Below are 21,711 nucleotides of genomic sequence, written 5' to 3'. Positions count from 1 at the left end.
AGAATAGCTAAAGCAATCTTGAGAAAGAAGAACAAAGCTCAGGCATCACACTCCCTGATTTCAGACCATATTACGGAATCGTAGTAATTAAAACAGAATGGCACTGACATAAAAAAGGACACAAGATCATAGATCAATGAAACAGAATAGAGTTCAGAAACAAAGTCACACAGATATGGTTAATTAATTTACGACAAAGGAGGAAAGAATATACAATGAGGGAAAAGCTAGTCTCTTCCATAGTGTTGGGGAAAATGGACAGTCACATGCAAAAGAATGAAGCTGGACTCCTACCTTACACCACACACAGAAATTAACTCACAGTGGATCAAAGACCTGAACCTGAAAGATCTGAAAACATTCAACTCCTAGAAGAAAATATAGGGGGTAAGATCTTTGACATCAGTCTTGGTTATAATTGTATTGAATGTGACACCAAGGGTAAAGGCATCAAAAGCAAAAGTAAAACAAGTGGGACTATATCAAATTAGAAATGGGCAAAGGATCCGAACAGACATTTCTCAAAAGAAGACATACAAGTGGCCAACAGAGGAAAAAGGTGCTCACCATTGATAATCACCAGGGAAATACACATCAAAATCACAATGAGATACCACTGCACACCTGCTAAAACAGCTATCAGTGAAAAAATAGCAAATGTTGGTGAGGGTCTGGAGAAAAGGGAACCCCTGCATACTGTGGGTGTGAATGTAAATCGGAACAGCCACTATGGAGAATAGTACGGAGATTCCTCGAAAAATTAAAAACAGAACTACCATATGATCTTGCCATTCCACTTCTGGGTATTTATCTGGAAGAAGTAAAATCACTAACTTGAAAAGATGTCTGTCCCTCCCCCCACCATGTTCTCTGCAGCATTATTTATTATTTATTATTTATTATTTATTATTATTTATTATTATGGAAGCAACTGAAGTGTCCTTTGATGGGTGAATGAATTAAAAAAAAGTGTATATAAAAAATGGAATTTAATAGCCATAAAAGGAAGGAAATCCTGCCATCTGTGACAATGTGGACGGATCTTGAGGGCTTTTGCTGAATGATAAATCATTCAGACAAAGAAAGACAAATATTCTATGATTTCATTATATATGGAATCTTAAAAAAATCAAACACATATATAGAGAACAGATCGGCGGTTGCCAGAGGTGATGGGTAGGGGTTAGGTGATTAGGTGAAGGTGGTCAAAAGATACAAACTTCCAGTTATAAGAGAAATAAGTCACAGGGATAGAATATACTGCTTGGGGAGTATAATGTGAAAGCTGTCAAGAGAATAGATCTTAAAAGTTCTCACACTAGAAAAAAAAAGCTGTTAGTATGTGAGGTGATTGATGTTAACAAAATATAAGTTATTTTAAACAATAACTTACTGTGGTAATTATTTTATAATATATACATATATCAAATCACCATATTTTCATCTAAAATAAATACAATATTATATAACAATTATATCTCAATACACCTGGAAAAAAATAAGGTGGTGTTGCTATGAGCACTTATGTACTTTTTTTTTTTTTAATGCAGTGGTAGTATCTTGGAATGGTTCAAATTTAGGGTCAACTTTTGCTCCTTCTACTTGCTGGGCATGTGACACTTGGACAAGATGACATTGGCTCTCAGAACTCAGTTTCCTTGACTGTGAAATGGGATGACGATAGTGATAACCACTTTCCCTAGTGCTTCAAAGGATTAATTGAGGTGATGAACATAAAACACTGAGCCCAGTGCCATGCACTGTTCAGCCCTGTTTTAAAAACCATTCCTGGTGGGAAATTCCTGCCTTATTATTCATATCTCTAAACCGTTTACAATATGTACTTTTTATTTCATTCTAATGTCAGTGGACACAGTTTTGCTTTCTTATACTCTTTCCCCCCTTTCTACAATGTATTCTGTTCTGGAACTAGAGGTTCTTTCCTCCTTACCTTCCCTGGCCAGACTTTTCTCCCGGGACACACAGTGTTTTCTTTAACTAAACATTAACTTGGAGAGGAAGAAAAACAAGTCTATCTATTTCTGCACCAACTGAGCTGTTTTCAGATTCCATCATTTTTTTTTTAATGTTAGAAATGCTTCACTTAATTAATCAGGGCTTCAAAAGAGTCCCTGTCTTCTACTTGACAGCCAAAGTCACGAAAGGAGACAAACACAGAGTAGGTCCTACCTGGACTCTGCCTTGCGGCTGTCTGAACTAATACAGAATGACCGGCTTTGGATATATATATTTAAAAATATTTCTTCTATTTCCCCCTCCTTTCATGAAAGATAGCTGTATGCATTTGGCCCACGGCCTGATACCGTTCTTCTGGAGGCAGCCAGACTTGGAACATTCAGGAACACAGACGTAGGAACTGCATAAAAAGGAGGAGCTCCCCCACCCTGGTCGGAGTGAACTGCTTGCTGTCTGACAGCAAACCTTCTGGGAAAGAGCCAGCCTTGTCACCGTGCTTGAAGTCATTTCAGGGTAACGGATGTGATGACTGCAAGGGGGTTGAGCGAAATGCCTGGCAGGTGCCCACTTCATGGCTCTACTTACTTCTTGCCATTCCTCTGCCCTCCAAGCATAGAGAGGACACGGTGGGGCTTGGCAGACGCGTTCCGACTCCGGTCTGGTGTACGGGTTGCACTCGGACTCTCTGGCTATTTTGTGTGCTCCCATCTGACAGCCCACGTTTCTCCGCCGTGTGCCTTGGCCGCAGGACACAGAGCACTGAGAAGAAAGACTCTGTAAGTGGGAGCTTTGGGTCATTTGGTGGGGAGGGTGTGTGTGTGTGTGTGTGTGTGTGTGTGTGTGCATGTATGCATGTATGCGTGTGTGTGTGTGTGTGTGTGTGTGTGTGTGTGTGGCAGGGGTGGAGAGGGTCACAGTCATGGGGAATGCACTCCTAATCCAATGACTTTCACCACTATTACAAAGCTTTCTAATTTCCAATGAAAGGGACCCGAGATAATGTCTTAAATCTGCAAACTTACTGCCTATCAATGCTTGTGAGTGAGACAAAATATTCCAGTCGTGGGGAATCTCTGAAATTACCCAAACTCTTGGAGATTGAAGAGGCTGGGACAGATCATTATGAAACATTTAATACAACCTAGAAATAAATAGTGCTGCCATGTGAAATGAAAACCCCCAAATGATTTCTATCCCAGAGGACTGGAGGTTCTTGAAAATTGGAGACACAGAGCTGCTGTACAAGAAGAATTTCTTGGCAGATTAAAAGTATAACTCAAGGAGAGTAAATCACTAGAGCTTTTAGGGCCTTATAAGTAGAATTATTTTTTCCATCTCTTCCTTCCCTTGCTCCTATTCCTGGAGATAGAGGAAAATATATTTTTTTAAACTACTGAATTCACAGAAGTATTAGTGCCTATTTACAACTTCAGATGAATACATGGAGAATAAAAGCTGACAAGGAAAAACCATTTCCTCGGGCAGGCGTCGTGTTTCCAGTCCTTGAAAAATACTGTTAATCAGGCTAAAACATTTTGTTGACCAAGTTGCAAAACACCATATTAAATCTGCAATTAACTTTCCTTTAAATTAATTTTTTGATGGTTTCTTCATTGCTGGGTTTCATAATCTCACTTATGGGCAGGCCAAGAATTATTGTCTTTATTAAGGTTTTGACAGTTAGAAACTACAGGCAACATTTGCTTGGAAAGAACAGCATATTATTACATTGAGCTATTTAAAATTGTTACCAAGTTTTTGCAATAGCTCAGCCTCCATTAATTTGTCTGCCGTTGAGAAAACAACTTTAACATACATAACAGCCATATTTCTGAGAGGAAGTCTTCAAGAATAGAATCACAATCTTTTCAATTGGAAAAGTATTCTTGTCCAATTAACCTGCCGCAGGATTCATCTCGCTCTGAGGTTAATGGGAATTTACTAGCGAAAAGCACACCCAATGGATTCTGCTGAATATTAATTTTATTTGCATTTCAGATTTTAAGAAAACAGTTGATACTATTTAGAGGGCTGCTTGGTAAATCATATCATTTCAGATGAGTCTGTGCCAGGCAGGAGCTTGAACGTTCACATCAAAGCTAGCTGATGAGAAGGAAATATTTTGAGGCAACATAGCTACTATTGTTTGGGTTTAATTGTATTAATTGGATTGAATGAGTTTGTGACCCAGAAGAAACCAGACTTTTAAAGTCATTATGTCCTGGGTGGAACAGGAGGGCTCCTGAAGACAAGTCATGGCCTTGTCTATAGAGAATGACTATTTAATGCTCATGGGAGCTACATGTATAATATTTCCCATTGATTACTCTGGAAATGAGTGAATTTTAACTTGGGGGAGTCACTGCATGAATGATAGAAAGGTTCCAACACCATCATCACTGACCACAAACAATGACAACCAAAAAAACCTTTTGGCTATTTGAATGTGGGATCTTCCATATAAAAGAGCACATTCCCAGAACAGTGTATCGAAATGGAAATGCAAAGAAAGACTAAGAATAATTATGTAAACAAGTCTGAGCACGGCCCAGGGCTGATACATATTCAAAATCTCATAATGTTTTTATAACCTAAAGAAAAAGGAACAAACAGGGATCCCTGGGTGGCGCAGCGGTTAAGCGCCTGCCTTTGGCCCAGGGCTGGATCCTGGAGACCTGGGATCGAATCCCACGTCGGGCTCCCGGTGCATGGAGCCTGCTTCTCCCTCTGCCTGTGTCTCTGCCTCTCTCTCTCTCTCTCTCTCTCTCTCTCTCTCTCTCTGTGTGTGTGTGACTATCATAAATAAATAAAAATTAAAAAAAAGGAACAAACATTAAGAGGTTCAGAACGTCTACTATGCAGTCTCTAAGTAAATGAAACCTCTTTTTGATACTCTTGTTATTGAGTAAATTACTTAGGATTCAAAGAAGGTAAGGTATTAAGAGCCACAAGTATCCAACATTAACCAAACATCGCTCCCTCCAGTGTTCAATAATTTCTCAAAAAGGCAAATAAAGACACAGGAAGGCTCAATGATGGAATATGCCATGGTGGCTTCTGATTTTTATAAGGTCAAAGGCAGCTTGGAAAGAAAACAGGTTTTGATGGGACTTAAATGCACATAAAGTATGAGCGCTGCCTTTCTGAATACCGCATCTACGGTCATCTTTGTTCACAATCAAGTGCGCTGCACGTGTTCAGCGTTCAACTGTCTTCCTGTGCTGGCTCCAGGGAGGCGACAGTTTGCATCATACAGAGCCAGCCACGCTCGCTTGGCAAATTCTTAGAGATGTGGAGGGAAACCCCATGAATAAAACAGCATCAGGAAGACCTCTGCATGCCGCAGGAGGTGGTGAGGGTGGTGGTGTGTATACATGTGTGCTTAATGCTTCTGGTTCTATGCAGCACATCTGCAAGGTAAAGAGGTTGAGCCGTCTCTATTAATGTGTTCCCCCTTGCCGTCATTCCAGCATGGAATGTGCAGGTTTGAAAGGAGATGTTTTTAGCTCTGAACTACTGAGTTGGGAGCTACGTTTCATCTCTTTCCTCGCTACTGTGCAATGTTAGCATGCAGAACTCACCAACTTCCAGGAGGAGCTCAATGCTGATTTCCACAGACAAAAAGAATCTCTTTGCAACTTTCCATGTGTGGAGAATCATAATATATACTTGAACACCGGAAAGTATTTTACACACTTTTCACCAGTCCTAATGTTAAAATTATGGTGGTGATGTTATTTAGAGGAGGGACTGGCTTGAAAAGTAACCACATGAAACAACTTTAATAGATAATGACAGTCCCAATAATAATAGCAACCTTTTACTAATCACTTCCTATGTGGCAGGCTACTCTGTACTAGGGTTTCTCAACCTAATTAATTCTTTATTACTTGGAGCTGTCCTGTATCTGCAGTATGAAGTTTAGTGGCTTCCCTGAACTCTACTCAGTAGATGCCAGTCGTATTTCCCATCCTCCACCATGTTGTGACAACCAGCACTGTCTCCAGACATGGCCAAATGTCCCAAGAGTACAGAATCTAGTTGAGAGCTGAGCTGCATGCTAACCATTTTATAGAACACATCTTTTATTCTTCCTAATAAACCTTTTAGGGAGGTCCTGCACAAATATGCAAAAAACAGAGAAAATCGCTCCCACTCCAGTAAAAACAAACCAAAAAGCACTCAAAGTGAATTCTTCCCTAGGCAATGTACCATGGCTATTGTGGATTAGAATCTGGCTTCCAGTTTGAAAATATGGTGCTAACATGATGCAGTGTTTTGTCCTACGTCAGCAAGAGTGTGGGTGAGAACCCTATATTCAAACAATGCAACATCAATGCTTACAGTTCAAATACAAACAAAAAAATGGAGAGCACAAAGCACTAAAGCGACTTTCTTTCTCATCACTGACTATGTGCATGTGGTTTTCTTGACTTCTCAAAGGACACAAGCTACACATTGCCATGTTTCTGCATTAAACACTTGCAGAATATTTCACAATCAGCCACCGCAACCAAGCTGTAATTACAAGAAAAGTTCTAACCAAAAATGGCTGGTGCATTCATAATGCAATTTGCCAGATTCCATTTTGGCATTAGTAGTGAAGAGCTTTCAAAAATTAATTATTTCCCTCAATCTAAGACACCACTGATTGCAAGACAAAGCATTATATTTTGTATCATTGAGAAAAAAGGGGCTATTTTAATTAAATCATGGCATTCCATTGGTTGTTAGACTCATTCTGAGCAACAGAGGGGTTCAAATGTGAGAAAGACAAGCATCTCAGGACTGAGAAAGGAATAGACTGAGTGAATTTATGATTGATGAGTGATGATGAAATGTTACTTTTATTCTAATTTGATCATTTATGCTTTTTACCTCTGATTTTCATTTTTAAAAAACCTTTCTATAAGCATAGATTAAACAATTTTTACTCTGGAATGTTTCTGTTATCATGGGACTACACAGCCTTCACATTTATCAAACTGAATCAAGAACTTGATGCTGATTTTTGTCTTAAAATTTCATGAGCATCCCTTATCCCTTGATCAGAAGCATCTAAACAAATTGAATGTGAACTTCTGGGAAAAAATGCTTTAAAATTTTATTCAGGATGTTTTCCAATATAAATTTTCCTTTTATTGGAAAAATTTCCTTGACAAATTCAAGATTTTCAAAAGATGTAGAAATGAAACATTCCACTTTAAATCTCAAAGCATCAGTTTTGAGGGCGAGACTATGAAGCTTAACACAGCTATACTAGTTTCCAATTCCAATATTCTCTATGTTCTATTGTCATCAGACATTTCAACATGATGAGAAATAGCACTAACTCTTCCTACCTTGAACACAAGATGACCAGAATATAGTACCAGCAGAAGGACCAGATAGACATAAAATCTTCTAAACATTGTTGCAAATAGATAATCATTATTCTTGCTTCAATCTCACTGCCTTAGGGATATTTCTGTTTACCAATGGATCATTAATAAGCCAATAATCTTTGACCATGCAGACCGTCTTTCTTTATTAACCACTGCATTTGATGATTTTTCCAGGCATACTTCTAAATTGTATAAATCAGATTTTACCTATGCAGCACCTTGTCTTGCCTGCTTTTATAATTCATTTCTACATATCAAATCAGAGCATTACAAAGCTGGCCACAGACTATTACATAACTGTGTTTACTTGCATTTTGTACAAAGGTGACTAGACTGTTCTAAGCAATCATTTCGAACAGGTGCAGTCTTTTCTGTGGCAGCATTCTGATAATCCTATTACCTTATGTTTAAAAAAAAGAAAAAACAACCCCAGGGTTCAAACCTAATCATCCCAGCTTTGTGAGCAATTTCAGACTTCCCAACAAGATCACAGAATACTGGACTAAAACTCACTCTGTGTTTACCAATAAAGAGTGAAAGATTCTTTTAATCGTCTCTATATTGAATAAATTGGCCTATAAAATGAGCATCATTTCCATGCTCTAAACTTAATATTCAGGGCATGATGCAAATAGATAAGTAGAGGCCAAGAAACATAAAGAAAAGCAACAGAGCATGAAAGTCTACAAGAGGACAAGCTAATTAGTGCAGTATCTTCAATAATGTTAGCTGCGGGCTTTTACATGAATTGAATAGCTCCACAAATAAAAGGGCTGGAAGTTACAGATGACAGCAGTCACTTAGACAAACCATTAAGGATGACCAAAATGAAACGCTGCCTTGAAATCTGATCCCTTAGGGAAGCCAGAGGAGGAACTAGCTCTGGTTGGCACTGATGCTTTGATTGTTGATTTAAAACAGCAATGCAAACACACATGATCATAATGAGAGAGGTCTTGAGAAGGATGAGGCTACTCTGCTACAGAATGATGCAGGTCATGTTTTACATTTCTGTGAAGTGGCCTATGAGGGGGTAGGTGACATGTGGGACAATGATGTCAGCTCAGAGCAATTAAGAAAAATTCACATTTCTGGAGGAATTTCTCATTAGTTATGCCAAAATGGAGAATCTCCAATTCCTCTCCATGTTAACAGAGTTTTCCAAGGCTTATTTGAGGCTCTAGGCATCAAGATCCAGGCTCTGAAAGAACCAAAACTAGACCTTGCCAACCTGGAACCTACCTTTCAATTGATGCTTAGGAGCATCTGTTTGATTCTCCACTGCATAGGAGAACCACAGATTCAGTAAAAGCTCACAGAAGTCAATCAACAGAGCCAAAGAGCAGCATTAGATACAGAATAGATGAAACTGCAACTTATTATTTTCAAGCAAGCACCCTCAACCAAGCTGAGAAAATGTGTAAGTGCAGAGTGAAGAGATCAGCTTCAAGGATTATGTGCGAGAGACTTTGGTTCACACATCAATTGTTTATAGGTAAATAGAAGCTTCTAAAGTTCCTTGTTGAACACAACAGGGAAACTCACCCAGCTCCGGACCAGATTACCACATGTTTAGAATTAGTTGAGTCTGTGATTGCTTTCTTGGGAACTTACCCCCCTTTCCCATCCGATATACATATCACATTCATCTAAACAAAATATTCCTCCTGAGAGCTTCTTAGATTTAAGACCTCTGGACTAAGTACTCGGCATTCATTATTGCATTAAATCCTCATAAGAGCTATATGAAGTAGGCTCAGGAAGGTTAAACAGATCACCCAAGGTCACAGAGATAGAAAATGTGAGAGAACTTCTTCTGTTGCCTACTTCTGTTGTGATGTAAGCAAACTAAGCAAACGAGCAGAGAAGCAGCCACTAATACTTCATACCGACAGCCCTTTCTTCGCAAATCTCAATTTTGACCCAATTGCTGCCAGGTGATCAGAGTCAAGCTTTCTACTGCAGTCTGAGTTGGTGGTGTTTTACGTGGTGGATGATACCAAAAATGCCATTAGCAATGTATTTATTGAAGGGCTACTCTGTGCTGGATGTCTGACACCTACACCCACCACTACTTAGGACTTAATCCTCACAACCATCCTATTGTAGGTGTTAGGTAAGGCACCTGGGGCTGAATCCACTTGCCCAAGGTCTCACAGCTAACAAGTATGCTGACATAAAGAGCGTTCCATTCCCCGTCCCCAAGCACCCCTCTGAGAAACACAACCAACACAGTGGTGTCAGCCACGTGGCAGAAGCTAAGAAGGAAGCAGTCGTAGAGGAGAAGCATTGCTCACCTGACTCCAGGCGCCAGCCTTCCATTTGGGGCATCTTCCTCCTCTGCACTTCCTGTGCCCATTTGGCTTAGCAAGGTGTTTACAGTAATCACTTTCTAAATGGCTTCCATCTTTTGCCATGCAGTAAACACTTCGTTGTTTATGCCCTCGACCACAAGAGACAGAACACTGAAATATAAAGCAATGGCAAGGTTGTTGTTGTTTTGTTTTTTTGATGTTTGTTTTTTACATCACACGGAGTTTGATAAAAACCTGAGTTTTTGAGATGTTAAGATTATATCTAATACGAGTCACCATCCCCCCTTTTCCAGAGCCATTTTGGGTAATATCTCAAGGTTCCACATGGCAAGAAGGTAGCATTAGGGGGAAAAAATGTCCATAGCATTACAGCAGCAATCCTGCATACTATTTTGGGTCCTTCAAGAGTGTGAGCAATCCTGACAATTTAGGCCAAAAATTAAGCCAATGAACCAGAAATTATCATGAAATTCTGATTTTAAGTCCTACTGTGAATTCGTATGGATTCCTACTGCACATCTCACTTTATGCAATCTCAGATCAAGATACTTCCTCAACAAAATGCCTTGTGATTCACTGATTTGGATAAGGTACATTTTCAAAATATAAGTGTGTCCAATTTCCTAATTAAGTGATTTAAAGGAACTCTTCTACCATTTTTCAGAGGATAAACTCTCATTTTCCCAGTCAGTTGGGAAGGAGGTGAAAAAGCCACATTAGAAACTGAAAGGTAAGCTAGCAGGTAAGTCTGTGCCAATTTGGGGAAGGAGGCATTACCTTTCAACTTTGATCTGCAAGTTCACTGAACTGTTTTAAATGTGACCTTGTCTGACCACATCTAAGAAACTTGACTTTGATTTCAGATTAGGTTTCTCAGAAAGGTTTAGGAATCAAAGTGCCCATGGAGTCAGGACAAAAATTTGATATGACAGCTTCTAGTGGAATAGGCAAGAGGCTGGCCCCAATGAGTGCACTGAGATATTCAACGTCCATTTGCCTCATTAGCGATTACAGAAGTCATTACCACTTGGATCATAAGCTTTCTGGCTCAGGTTTTCAAGACACATTATTTCCCAATATAATGTTCTTGACTTTTAGAGGGAAATGAGTTTAAGAATGAAGAGCAAAATGTGAAAATGCAATGAAAACAGATTTCAAGTGTCATTTCCTTCTATTCAATATTTCTTATTTCCCTCACTAACTTTGTGATTTTTGTTAACTTAAATTACCAAAGTGCCCTTTTATGCCTCATAGATAAATGGCGCCATGTAAAACATGTAGCTGAATATTAATCTAACTGCTGTTAGCAAGCATGTTCAAAGCTTTTTCATAAATGTGCCAGACACCTTTCTCTAATAAATACAAATCATTACCAAAATTTCAGTAGTAGCCTAATAGATGATTTTGAAATATGTGTATTAATAGTTTTGGCTGTGACCTTTTACTTTAGGAAATGGAAACATTGATGGTTTCATTTGAGCTCTATCTTATGAGAGTATTATGATTTGGAGTTGTCATTCTGGAAATTTTTATCAAGGATTTATTTATTTATTTACTTGGGGGGTGGCAGAGGGCAGAGGGAGAGGGAGAAAGATCCTTAAGCAGACTCTGCGCAAGCATGGAATCAGACGTAGGGCTTGATCTCATGACCCTGAGATATCAACCTAACTCAAAACCAAGAATTGGACACTCAACTGACCGTACCACCGTACCAGGCACCACCCAGGCACTGGAAATCTTAATAGATTACACAGTGTAGAAGGAAGGAGGCCAATTTTAATATTCATACCAAAACATAAATAACCATCTTTCAACCTACAGTGCTTTCATATATATAAAGACTTGGGACATAATTCTGGCGGGTTTTTAGAGTGAAAGTCCTAGAAATAGTCCTACAAACTAGTGGTCTAATAACCTTCATACAAAATAATCTCTATTGTTAGTGACTAATTTTAATATTTAGAAACTCTGACAAATAACAAAGGAACATAATTCAAACCTGGGATGAATTCATTTGTTTATTCAATAAACATTTGAGTGCCTAATAAGTTTCAAAAATTATGCAAAGGGCTGGGAACATAGTGATGAGCAAAGTTGACTGCACCTCACCCTCATGGAGCTTCCAGGCCAATGAGGGAGACCAACAAGAACCATGTGTTGACAAAAATAAATGCATGCTTAGTAACAGAGATGAGTGCTCTGCAGTGGTTGTGAGGAGGCCCTCAAGGCTTCCCTCAGGGCTAGACCATGCAGAGCTCATAGGTCATAATCATATATTTGGATCTGGAAAATCATTATAGAGTTTTAAATTAGGGAAAAATATCATTTAATATTTGCTTCAAAAATTGTACCCTGACTACTGAATGGACAATGGAATGGGGGGATACAGCATGAATGGACACAATGAAACTGCTCAGGAAGCTACTGCATTGGTCTAGGCAAGAAGTAGTGGTGATTCCTTTTTTTTTAGAGGAAAGAAAAGGGGAGGAGGGGCAGAGATTAAGAGAGAGAGAGAGACAGAGACAGAGACAGAGACAGAGAGAGTCTTAAGCAGGCTCCATGTCTAGCATAGAACCTGATGCAGGACTTAATCTGACAACCCTGAAATCATGACCTGAGCCAAAATCAAGAGTCGGATGCTTAACCAGCTGAGCCACCCATGTATCCCAGTGATGGTGATTCTAAAGAGGTGCAGAGTGTTGGGATGGGGCAAGTTGGTGGATTTAAGACATACCTCTTTGAGGTAGAAATGATAGTTTCTGGTGGATCAGCCGTGGCGTGCATGGGAGATGGCAGAAAAAGATGGACTCCCCGGTTTACAGTATGGGCAATTGGATAGTGATGACTTTTACAAGGATGGGAAAACAGTATTGGGATTCAAGTCTGCATTTATTTGTAGGACACAGGCTGAACTCAAAAGATATGGAGCCATGGATGCAAACATGTGCTTAATTAGGGCAAAGATACAGGCATAACTGTAAGCAGATGAACATGGGTGAACTTACAGCAAACCCACCCATAATGATAGTCATTTCAATATACCTGTGGTCCAAAGACGCTGTCCTTTAACATAAAAGGGGGAAAAGAGAGTTGATGGCAATGGTGATTCAGTAGTCTGCAGAGGGACAGTCTAAAATAGGCAGCAATCTACAGAAGCAGAATTAGCAAGGCAGAGCATTCCCACATTCATTTATGTACCAGGCACTGCTCTAAGATTATACATACATCGTCTCATTTAAGCATCCCAATAACCACAGAGACGGGTACCATGATTGGAGACAACTGGCATTTCCAAACTGGTGTAACCACAATGCTATCTACATACCTCTCCCCACACGATTCCAATGCAAGTGGACAGATGTCTGTTGAGAAGAGTAACAGCACAAGGAAAATAGTTGAATTATAAACATCACTGATAGTAATTCATTTGAGGGGCACTCCTGGTGCATCCAACATCCATTGCCCACGAAATGAAAATGGATGAAGTAGTTTCCAAACATGATGCCTTAAAATCTCCTTAATGTCTGGATTAGCTGCATCTTACCCATTCCTGTGTGCATTTTTCTTATTTGGGGATTTGAATGGATCCGACTTGGAAAAAAGAATGCAATGCTTCAGCATGACTCACTACACATATTATTTGCCTAAAATTAAGATCTAAAAGTGATAAGGAAATTCTCAAGGTAACTAATCATAACAAGCACTTTTCATTTCATGCTTTCTAACTTACCAATGAAGAGAAGCAGCTGCTGATGGAAATTTTCATATCTAACAGCTTCATTAGTGGGTCTATTATGATTTCCTAAAGAAGTTCTCATTTTGATAACCAAATAAATACAGGTTGCAGCTCTTATATTCTGAGGGAAATTTCCATCTGATCATTTCCAGCCTTTTCCAGACACTGACTTGTGCATCAATGTGCGTCATTAAGATATGATAGTTAAATCCAGTGCATCACCTAGTACGTGCTATTTATTGGTTACATATCTCAAGGTTCTTGCTCTGTGGAATGTTTAAGTCCTTAAATCTATAGCTGAAACAGCCTCCTAAGTTGCTAACTGGACTCTGATGTTTGTTCCTTGGAGAAACAACGAATATGCTTAATACTTTTCCCCTAGCTTTGTGCAACACTCCCAAACAATGTGTGTAATCTCTGCTTGCTACTTAGAAACATCAGAGTCAGTATCCCAAATGACTGGGCTTTGGGGCTTTTGTTTCTGTGAGGCCATTCAAAGGGGATGTTTAATGTGAAGCTCTGTTTATTTGCTGGCTCAACACTTGCCACTAACCAAGGTCTATGAGTTTGAACCTCATTTCAACTCATCTGGTGAAAACAACACCTAAGGCCTCAGCAGCCTGCTCGTAATCTCTACTGTAGGCTTGCTCTCTCTCCAGTGATAGCTGTAGTTATGGTGACATCAGGGTCTGGCGTGCTGCCCCTGCCATGGGGGGTGCCCTGCATCATTCGTTTCACTTAAATAGAGGTATGTGGTCTCTCAGACATCAAGAAGCCAGCAAACAACCTCAGTGTGTCTGCCTGGATAAGAAGGGCTGAGGACCTAGAAAGAATGAGACTCCTGGGTTGCCAAGGCAGCTGTGAACCTGGACATCCATATGAAGATGAAAGAGTACCTGGAATTGGTAAGGACACAATAAAGAGCTAAGAAGGAATAAGAAAGGGAGGGTGGAGGTCAGGGATGCACACAGAATGCAGTCAGATGGAAGCTTCTCAATGGTTGGGTGATGCTGAGGCCTAGAGGAAGCAATAGAGGGGCCGGGTTATAGACCAGGACTGCCCAGTTACAGCAGATGCTTGGTTAATGGATGGTCCAGGAGAACAGCCCTAGCAGAACGTCTGGCATTGTTTTGTATATCTAGTTGATTTCCAGCTCCAAGAGATCTAGGACACATGAGATTCTGTTTATGTGCCATGCGTGATGGAGGATGCTGATCAACTAGTCCATATTTCCAACCACAGGATTGGCTGCCAATAGGTTAGAAATAATGAAGAACTGAAAGGCCAAGAGGAAGGACATATACTACAAGCCATTACCAAATTAAGTCAAGATTCTGCTGATAGAAGAATTTTTGACAATTAGGTAGCTAACCATCATTCTGAGACTGGTGAGCAGATTTCATTTTTGAGAGAGGACATTGTACTAATCCTTATTTGCCTTTCCCTTGTGAGTCCATAAAATATGAAAGGAGCATTTCAATCCCTTCACTTCAAAAATGTTTGGTTGCATCTTTTACTAACAACTCTTCCTGATTTTATTCTCATTTTGGTTTTGTTTAACAAAACATAAAGTCAAACCTCACCTGAAAACTATGCTGTCAGCAAGGATGCAAGGCTTGCGTCCAAGGTTCAGGACTGCCTTTGCCAATTAGGGTGATGAATGAAATGAGTATGCAGGGGCTTCACACCATCAGGACAGGCAAAACCAGTCTGCATACACTCTTCCACCGAAGCCAGAACGAGAGCACAAGGATATAGACTGAGGGATCAGAGCACCAAACACTGCTCAGTGTGGGGCCTAGAAACCACGTGCGCTTGCCACATAGGAAAACGACAGTAGCTGCCACTCACACGTGCTTCTGTGCTGCCTTCCACGCCGGAGGCAGCCAGCAAATAATTATGGAAATGAATGAACACATGAAATCTGTATCCATCCCAGAAGCGTACTATAAACCAAATGTCACAAAGAAAGAACCACCCGGCATCTGACCCACAGTGTGAATGCTGAACTGATTTGGCACAAATTATTTAGATTCCAAAAGGCCACCCCAGGACCCCTCTTTCAGTTGGAACAGAACTATTGGAAATCACACCAGCTACCTTCTATTGAACTCTTTCTGTGAATAGAAAACCAAGCTGCAGGACACTGGCTTCTGTCATTTAATCCCAAAGGCAACCTGGTGACTTTGATACTATTCGGATTCCTTTCTCCAGATAAGGAGAACCAAAGAGGTGACATTACTTGGCCAGGGTCACAAAGCCAGGAAGCAGCAGAGCTAGTCTTTAAAAATTGTACATCCTGGGCTCCAGAACCAACACTTTCTTCCTTCAACTATGTTGAAGAAAGGGCTTGGTTAAGAAAACAAGCTGCTCATCTCGGCTTACCCAAGGCAACAAGAAAAAGCAAGGACCTCAAAGAAATGTCTCTTGAGACTATTCTAGAAGCCTCTGATTCCTCAGTCTCTTAGGAAGACAGTACCTATATAATGTTAATATTTCTGGCTTTATTACTTTCTTCACAACATCTTTAGGACCCTGGGAAGAAAGACACTTACGAGTGCAAACATACAATCACCTAAATAAAGGGCTTGATTTCCCTTTGCCTGAAGCCACACCCTGATTTTCTCCTGGCCATTTTTCAGCATTTATTCGCCCTCTGGGGTCTGTCTGATGCCAAATGGCAAATGACTGCTTCTGTTCACTGGTGAATGGCTCTTTGCATGGTCATGAACGGAAGGCTGCGGGTTGGGAATTTGGGCCTGCCAATTCACTGAAGACTAATCTCTCAAATGTCTGAGCTCTAAGGCATCTCAAAGATTGTTCAGTCCATCTGTTTGGCTTACAAATTCGACACTAGAGGAAAGGAGACATGGCGCACTCACAGTCACACAGCAAGGAAGGAATAAATGCAGGCTTAGGACTCTGAGTTCCTATACCCAGCACAGAACACTATCCCTCCAGGGATTTGTGGCCAACTACTGGTGTTCTGCATGTTGATCAGGAACCACAGCTAATGTGTCATCCTGATTTCTCCTGAGTCGCTTATGCTCACAAAGAGCTAGCATGATAAACAGGGACTAGCAAGTCAGGCACTGATCCTACCCCCTCTGACTTTGATGGATGGCAAGCACCAGTATGAACAGGAGTGAGTGTAACAACCTCCCGTTCCAGAATGCCACTTAAGAATACCAAGGGAGAGATGTGCATGTGCGCCAGCACAGGCAACAAAGCTTACTGCTTTGGCTTCATTGTGCTCTAAAATGAAGCATTTCAAGGCACACGTTCTGGAGTCAGGCCATCCTAGGCCGACACGCCATCTGCCATTCTACTTTGGTGCTATTTGGGTCAAATTACTTAACCTCTCTCAGCTCAGATCTGTTCTCTGTAAAATGGGGACCACAGCAGCGTCTACACTCAACACAGTTATGTCACAATGAAGGGGGACAAGGTATCCAGACAGAGCTGTTGGTGTTGTGGCCAAGCACTGTAAACCTCAGTACACATTCGCTATCACCACTGCTCTTATTTCTATTCAGCAGAGCCTTTTAGAACATCTCCCAGCGCGTGGATAAAAAGGTAAGCATTTTTCTTTCTTTTTTTTTTTTAGTTAACTAATGGAGTCTGAGATTAGCATTCTGACACAGATGTTGGCTGAATGAAGGAGGGACTTTGGCAAAATCTCACCCGTGTGAATGGGTGAAGAGCTTTCCTTTCCAAAGGTCACAGAGCAATCCCCAGGGCGGACAAAAATGTTAAAGATTCCTCCACTTGCATAGTGCCCTCTTCACTCTTCTCCACTAGACTTACTAATACAGTCTCCCTGGCCACAGAAGACAGGAAGACGAGTAAGAGAAAGAAAGACCTCACATCTGAATGCCGCGTCTTTTTTCTATTCCACCATTTCCTGCTCATATGTATTATCTCAAGAACTACTTATGTTTCTTATTTGCATCTCGTCGGGTTATTCCTTTAATGTCCTGAAACACAAACTCCACACCAGTGACCACCATCACCGAACAGCCGTGCCCCGCCACACCCCCTGCTCTGCTCAGCTCCACCATGGCAGTGCTCGCAGCCCTTTGTGAATTGCTGGGTTTGAACACAGTTAGGGCTTCTCACAGCACAAGAATGGCTCTGGATGGGGGCATCAGGGAACCAGAATGAGTGGGGTGGGAGAGAGAGCTTTGCCAGGAAAAAAGGGCCGTGACTTCAGGGCGTAAAGCCAATGTTGACAGGTCTGCCTGATGGCTGTTTATGTCCAGGACCACCATGGCACTTATTACCATGAAAAGGAGCTGAGAAAGCACAAGATTGGCAGGGAACACCATGGAAGAAAGCAGAGGCGGGAGTCACGGTCATCCCAGCCGGATGGGGCATTAGGCCACCCTTCCATCCCCGTCGCCCCCCAACACCGACAGCCTTTCCAATACTACAAAAGTCTAAGACTGTGGGAGAAAAGGCACTAAGATTCACATGTCAAATCTTGGAGCACGCTTGAAGGCTGCTGTCAATACTACAGCCAAGTAGGTGGCCCTGTGTATGCCTCACACGGGGAATGGCAGGGCCACACCAATAAGGAGACACAGTAGGAAGGGCTCGTGCCCTCTACTTCCCATCACCCCCAAGAATGATGAGGCACAGGGCTCTCCAGCTGCCCCTGCCCAACCTCATAATGTAGCAGCTTCATAGGACAGGAGGGGAAATGAATATTCACATTAAATAGAACAGCATATGAAATTAGTTACACAAATTGTGAAATCCAAATCGAGGTTCTTTTTGTTCTGCAAGAATGTTAAATATTATGTGTTTCTCCTCATCAAGACAAAAACCAAAAACCAAACAAAATCTGCAAAAAGCAACACCTGGTGAGTTTTATCATGGCCACAACGCAGTGGTGCCCCCCAGGAATCTGAGGCATATTTCACCACCAGGCCCTGTGGTCCCTAACATGCCCTCCAATTCCCCATTTCTAAGCATACTGACTATTTTGATTCTTTGTAACCTGACTTTGGCAAAATAATGATATTGGCATCTTTCAGGAAAGAGGTGAAGATGGTACAAGGATTCACACTCTGTATTTGCCACAGAATTGTTCATGAAGGCAGTCTGGAAGACAGGGGGCTAGTGGGTGAGGTATTTGTGCCAGGATCCTTATTCTCAGCTGTTGTGAAGGTGAGTGACAAAGTGTCTGAGTAATTGGTGGAAAAGCTATGGCTGAGGGAATGGTGACCAGAACTTCCTGACACTCTGTAGGTAGACCATGATTGAGGCTGCATGGAGATGTCATTCTGTTAGAAGATGGCAATGTTCAGTGATACCCCCTCATGACTTATGCTAGTGTCACAGATGGTCAGGAACAGACCTGAGAAGCTTAAGTCATCTTTGGGAATGCGTCCATAGAAAAGCAATCCATGCAGGTCCTCTCTGGACTTTCACCTACCTAACCGATGTCCAGCCCTTAAACTTTTCTCTTCCCCAAGAGCTAGTCTACCTGCCAATCAGTCATTTGAAAGACAACAGGAGAAAATTCATGTAATTGCCTCTTCTAATCTTGCTTTCTCTGTGTATCTGGACCTTCCTCCATTGGCTTGTTATGAAAGGAACATCTTTACAAGCCAACATGTCAAACTTCTTACACTGAAAAATTTATAACTTTTTTTCTGGGGGAGGAAGTAGTTTATGTAATTAGTTTGCTGGTGGGTGGATATTTATACCCCTCAAAAACTGAGATTTGCATACATATCTGAGTCTGTATCCAGAGAAATATACCTCAGTGGAAGGGAGAAAAGTTATCTTAGTCATTATTGAATTAGACGCTCATCCTCCAACTTTGCATTACTCTACTGGGAATTCAGATAGGACCACTATTTGTCCTTGTTGGTTTTGTCTTTCCCTCCTGCTAACCATTTGGCAAAGAAATGGCTCAAAATATCATTATAAAAGGATGAGACAAGAAGAAATAAAACCAGCTAAAATGTAAATGGCTATAAGATAAAAGACTTGGCATTAGAAGGGGCTAAAATTAGGTTGATGGTTATGTATAAATTTAAATTATTCCTACACTATTCTGAGATCTACTCAAATGGAAACTCAAGAGTTGGGGCAAAAGGGAAATGGTAGTTATAAATTTGGTTTTGGAATCATTCAGACCAGTACTATCTCTTCTTTGTGATACTACACAAAATGCTTAACCATGGCAAACATCTCTTTCTAATTCTGCTCGACAGAGGCATGAAATGATGGTGAATAAGCATCTCACACCTAACATGCCCAAAGCATAAGCCCTGGTCTTTCTCCATAAACTCCTCCTTCCTATAGTCCCCTTTATTTTAGTCAATGGAAGCTCCATCCTTCTGCTTATTCTGTGCACAACATTTGGAGTTATCCCAACTCCTCTCTTTGTCTAAAATCCACACCCAAACTCTCAGCTAATCCTTAAGCACTACCTTAAAAATATATTCCCACCACTTCCCACCAATTCCCACCACTTTCACTGTGAACATCTAAGCCACTCACTCATGGTCTTTTCCCATCTGACTCACTGCAATGATTTTCTAATTGTCTCCCTGTTTCCACCTTTATTCCTCCGATAGCTTCCTCTAAATTCAGAAGCCAGAGTCAGTCTTTTTAAAACAAATCCATGTTTCTACTCAACTTGCCTCCACACAATGGCTTCCTACCTCATTGAGTGTTAGCAAAAATCCTTCCAAAAGCCTAACCCTTCCTTCCTTGTCCCATGATTTACCCCCCGTTCCTCTCCCTCAGTTTTATCTCTAATTTCATATCCTACCACCCATCCCTCTAACTCAGCCACACTAGCCTCCTTGCTACTGCTAAGATGTGCTTGGCATACTCCAGTCTCTAGGTCTTAACCCCAAATACTCTTCTTCTAGATATCTACATGGCTTGATTTTGTATTTTCCCGTATCTCTGTTCAAATATCCCCTTCTTAAAGGAGACTTGCCTGATCTCCTTAATTGTACAGTTCCCATCCCCTCTTCCATGCTATTTTTTTATCTTTCTTCTCTAAGAATTCTTGTCTGTTTTGTTCACTGCTATATCAGTGGCTACAGCAGTGACTGGCTTATAGAAAACATTCAAGTACTTACAGAATATGCAAGTGAATGCATGAGTGAGTAAATGAATAGCATCTCAATGAACCCAGAGCCACTTATCTCACAAGAACTTTTAAGGATTAAGAAAGCATCCTGCACAATGCTCAGTTCATTGCAGGGACCAAATAAACAACTATTGTTCTCTCTTATCTTCTGCGTCTATTCAGTCCAAAACTGGCTAAGTACTCTTGTGGGTAAATATTTAATTCCTAATGACAGAACTAAATACTACACAGGGGACACCTAAACAGAAGGTTATCTGAGGATGTGATATAAGACAAATTGACAGCAAATGGCATTAGCTAGGAACTTAGAATACTACTCTGCCCTGCAAAGGCAAGACTATTGTTTTGAAAGCTGGCTCTAAGACATTGACACCATCCTATACCCTGAGTGGCCCTGAGTCACATAATGTTGTTTCTCCTTCCTAACATGTCACTTTACAATGATCCTTTTCCCAGACGGAAAAAAATGTAAATATATGAACCAAAAATAAACTATGAAGTTATGTATGGACATGAATGGGTTCTACACAGGTTGGGTATTTTCTCTCTCTTCTGGCTATAAACATCTAAAAGCAAAAAACTGAAGAATCTTACTGTTGTTCCAAAAACAGTGTCTCAGCTTAAGTTTCCTTTCATTTAAGAAAAGGCTCTCAAAGTATAAGATATCCAGGGCTGCAAAACCCAAAATCAAGCTTGAAATTTTATAGAGTGAATTTGATAGAAATGAGTCATTGCCACCATCCTTCACACTCTCTGCAAACTAGCCACCACAAGCCTCTCTGGCAAGTGGGATAATTGTTACCCAAATTTTAGGATCTAGTCGTGTCAAGAAAGACCTAGTTTTCTTAGTCTAGCAGACTTTTCCTTAAAAACGAGCCAATTCTCATCATACTAGGGTGTTGTATGATGGTGGGAAAGCCAGACCCTTTCAGAGCACTGGCTGGGGAATTCCGGGAGACCAAATCTAATTTCTGAGTTCCTCTGAGAATCATTAAAAATCAAGTGAATTGTTAAAATTGTTCTATTTAAAAATGCAAGTATTCAGCTACCTCCCACTTTTGATAAGTAAAATAAACAAAACCGGGAACCTGGCGAAAACCCTTGAAAAACACTCAGATACTAAGGACTCAGCTTCAGTAACTTTTAAAAAGCAGAGGAGAGCTGAACTGGTTTCCACTT

The 21,711-nt window shown here is 40.7% G+C and overlaps 1 protein-coding gene across 2 annotated transcripts in view; it reads right to left on the bottom strand.

The window, feature by feature from the left end:
* ADAMTS9 (ADAM metallopeptidase with thrombospondin type 1 motif 9) overlaps nucleotides 1-21,711 on the bottom strand; it is a 160,037-nt gene that overhangs the window by 34,041 nt on the left and 104,285 nt on the right. For both annotated transcript variants that reach the window (XM_025985181.2, XM_025985185.2), the window contains 2 exons: nucleotides 9,659-9,826; nucleotides 2,563-2,736 (listed from right to left, as the gene is read on the bottom strand). In XM_025985181.2, coding sequence (XP_025840966.2) covers nucleotides 2,563-2,736; nucleotides 9,659-9,826 — 342 coding nt within the window. The remainder of the gene's footprint in view (nucleotides 1-2,562; nucleotides 2,737-9,658; nucleotides 9,827-21,711) is intronic.

The sequence above is a fragment of the Vulpes vulpes genome, chromosome 9 (genome assembly GCF_048418805.1).
Source record: "Vulpes vulpes isolate BD-2025 chromosome 9, VulVul3, whole genome shotgun sequence".
Classification (NCBI taxonomy): Eukaryota; Metazoa; Chordata; class Mammalia; order Carnivora; family Canidae; genus Vulpes; species Vulpes vulpes.
The sequence above is the reverse complement of the archived record's forward strand: the minus strand, read 5'-3'. Positions and strand labels throughout refer to the sequence as shown.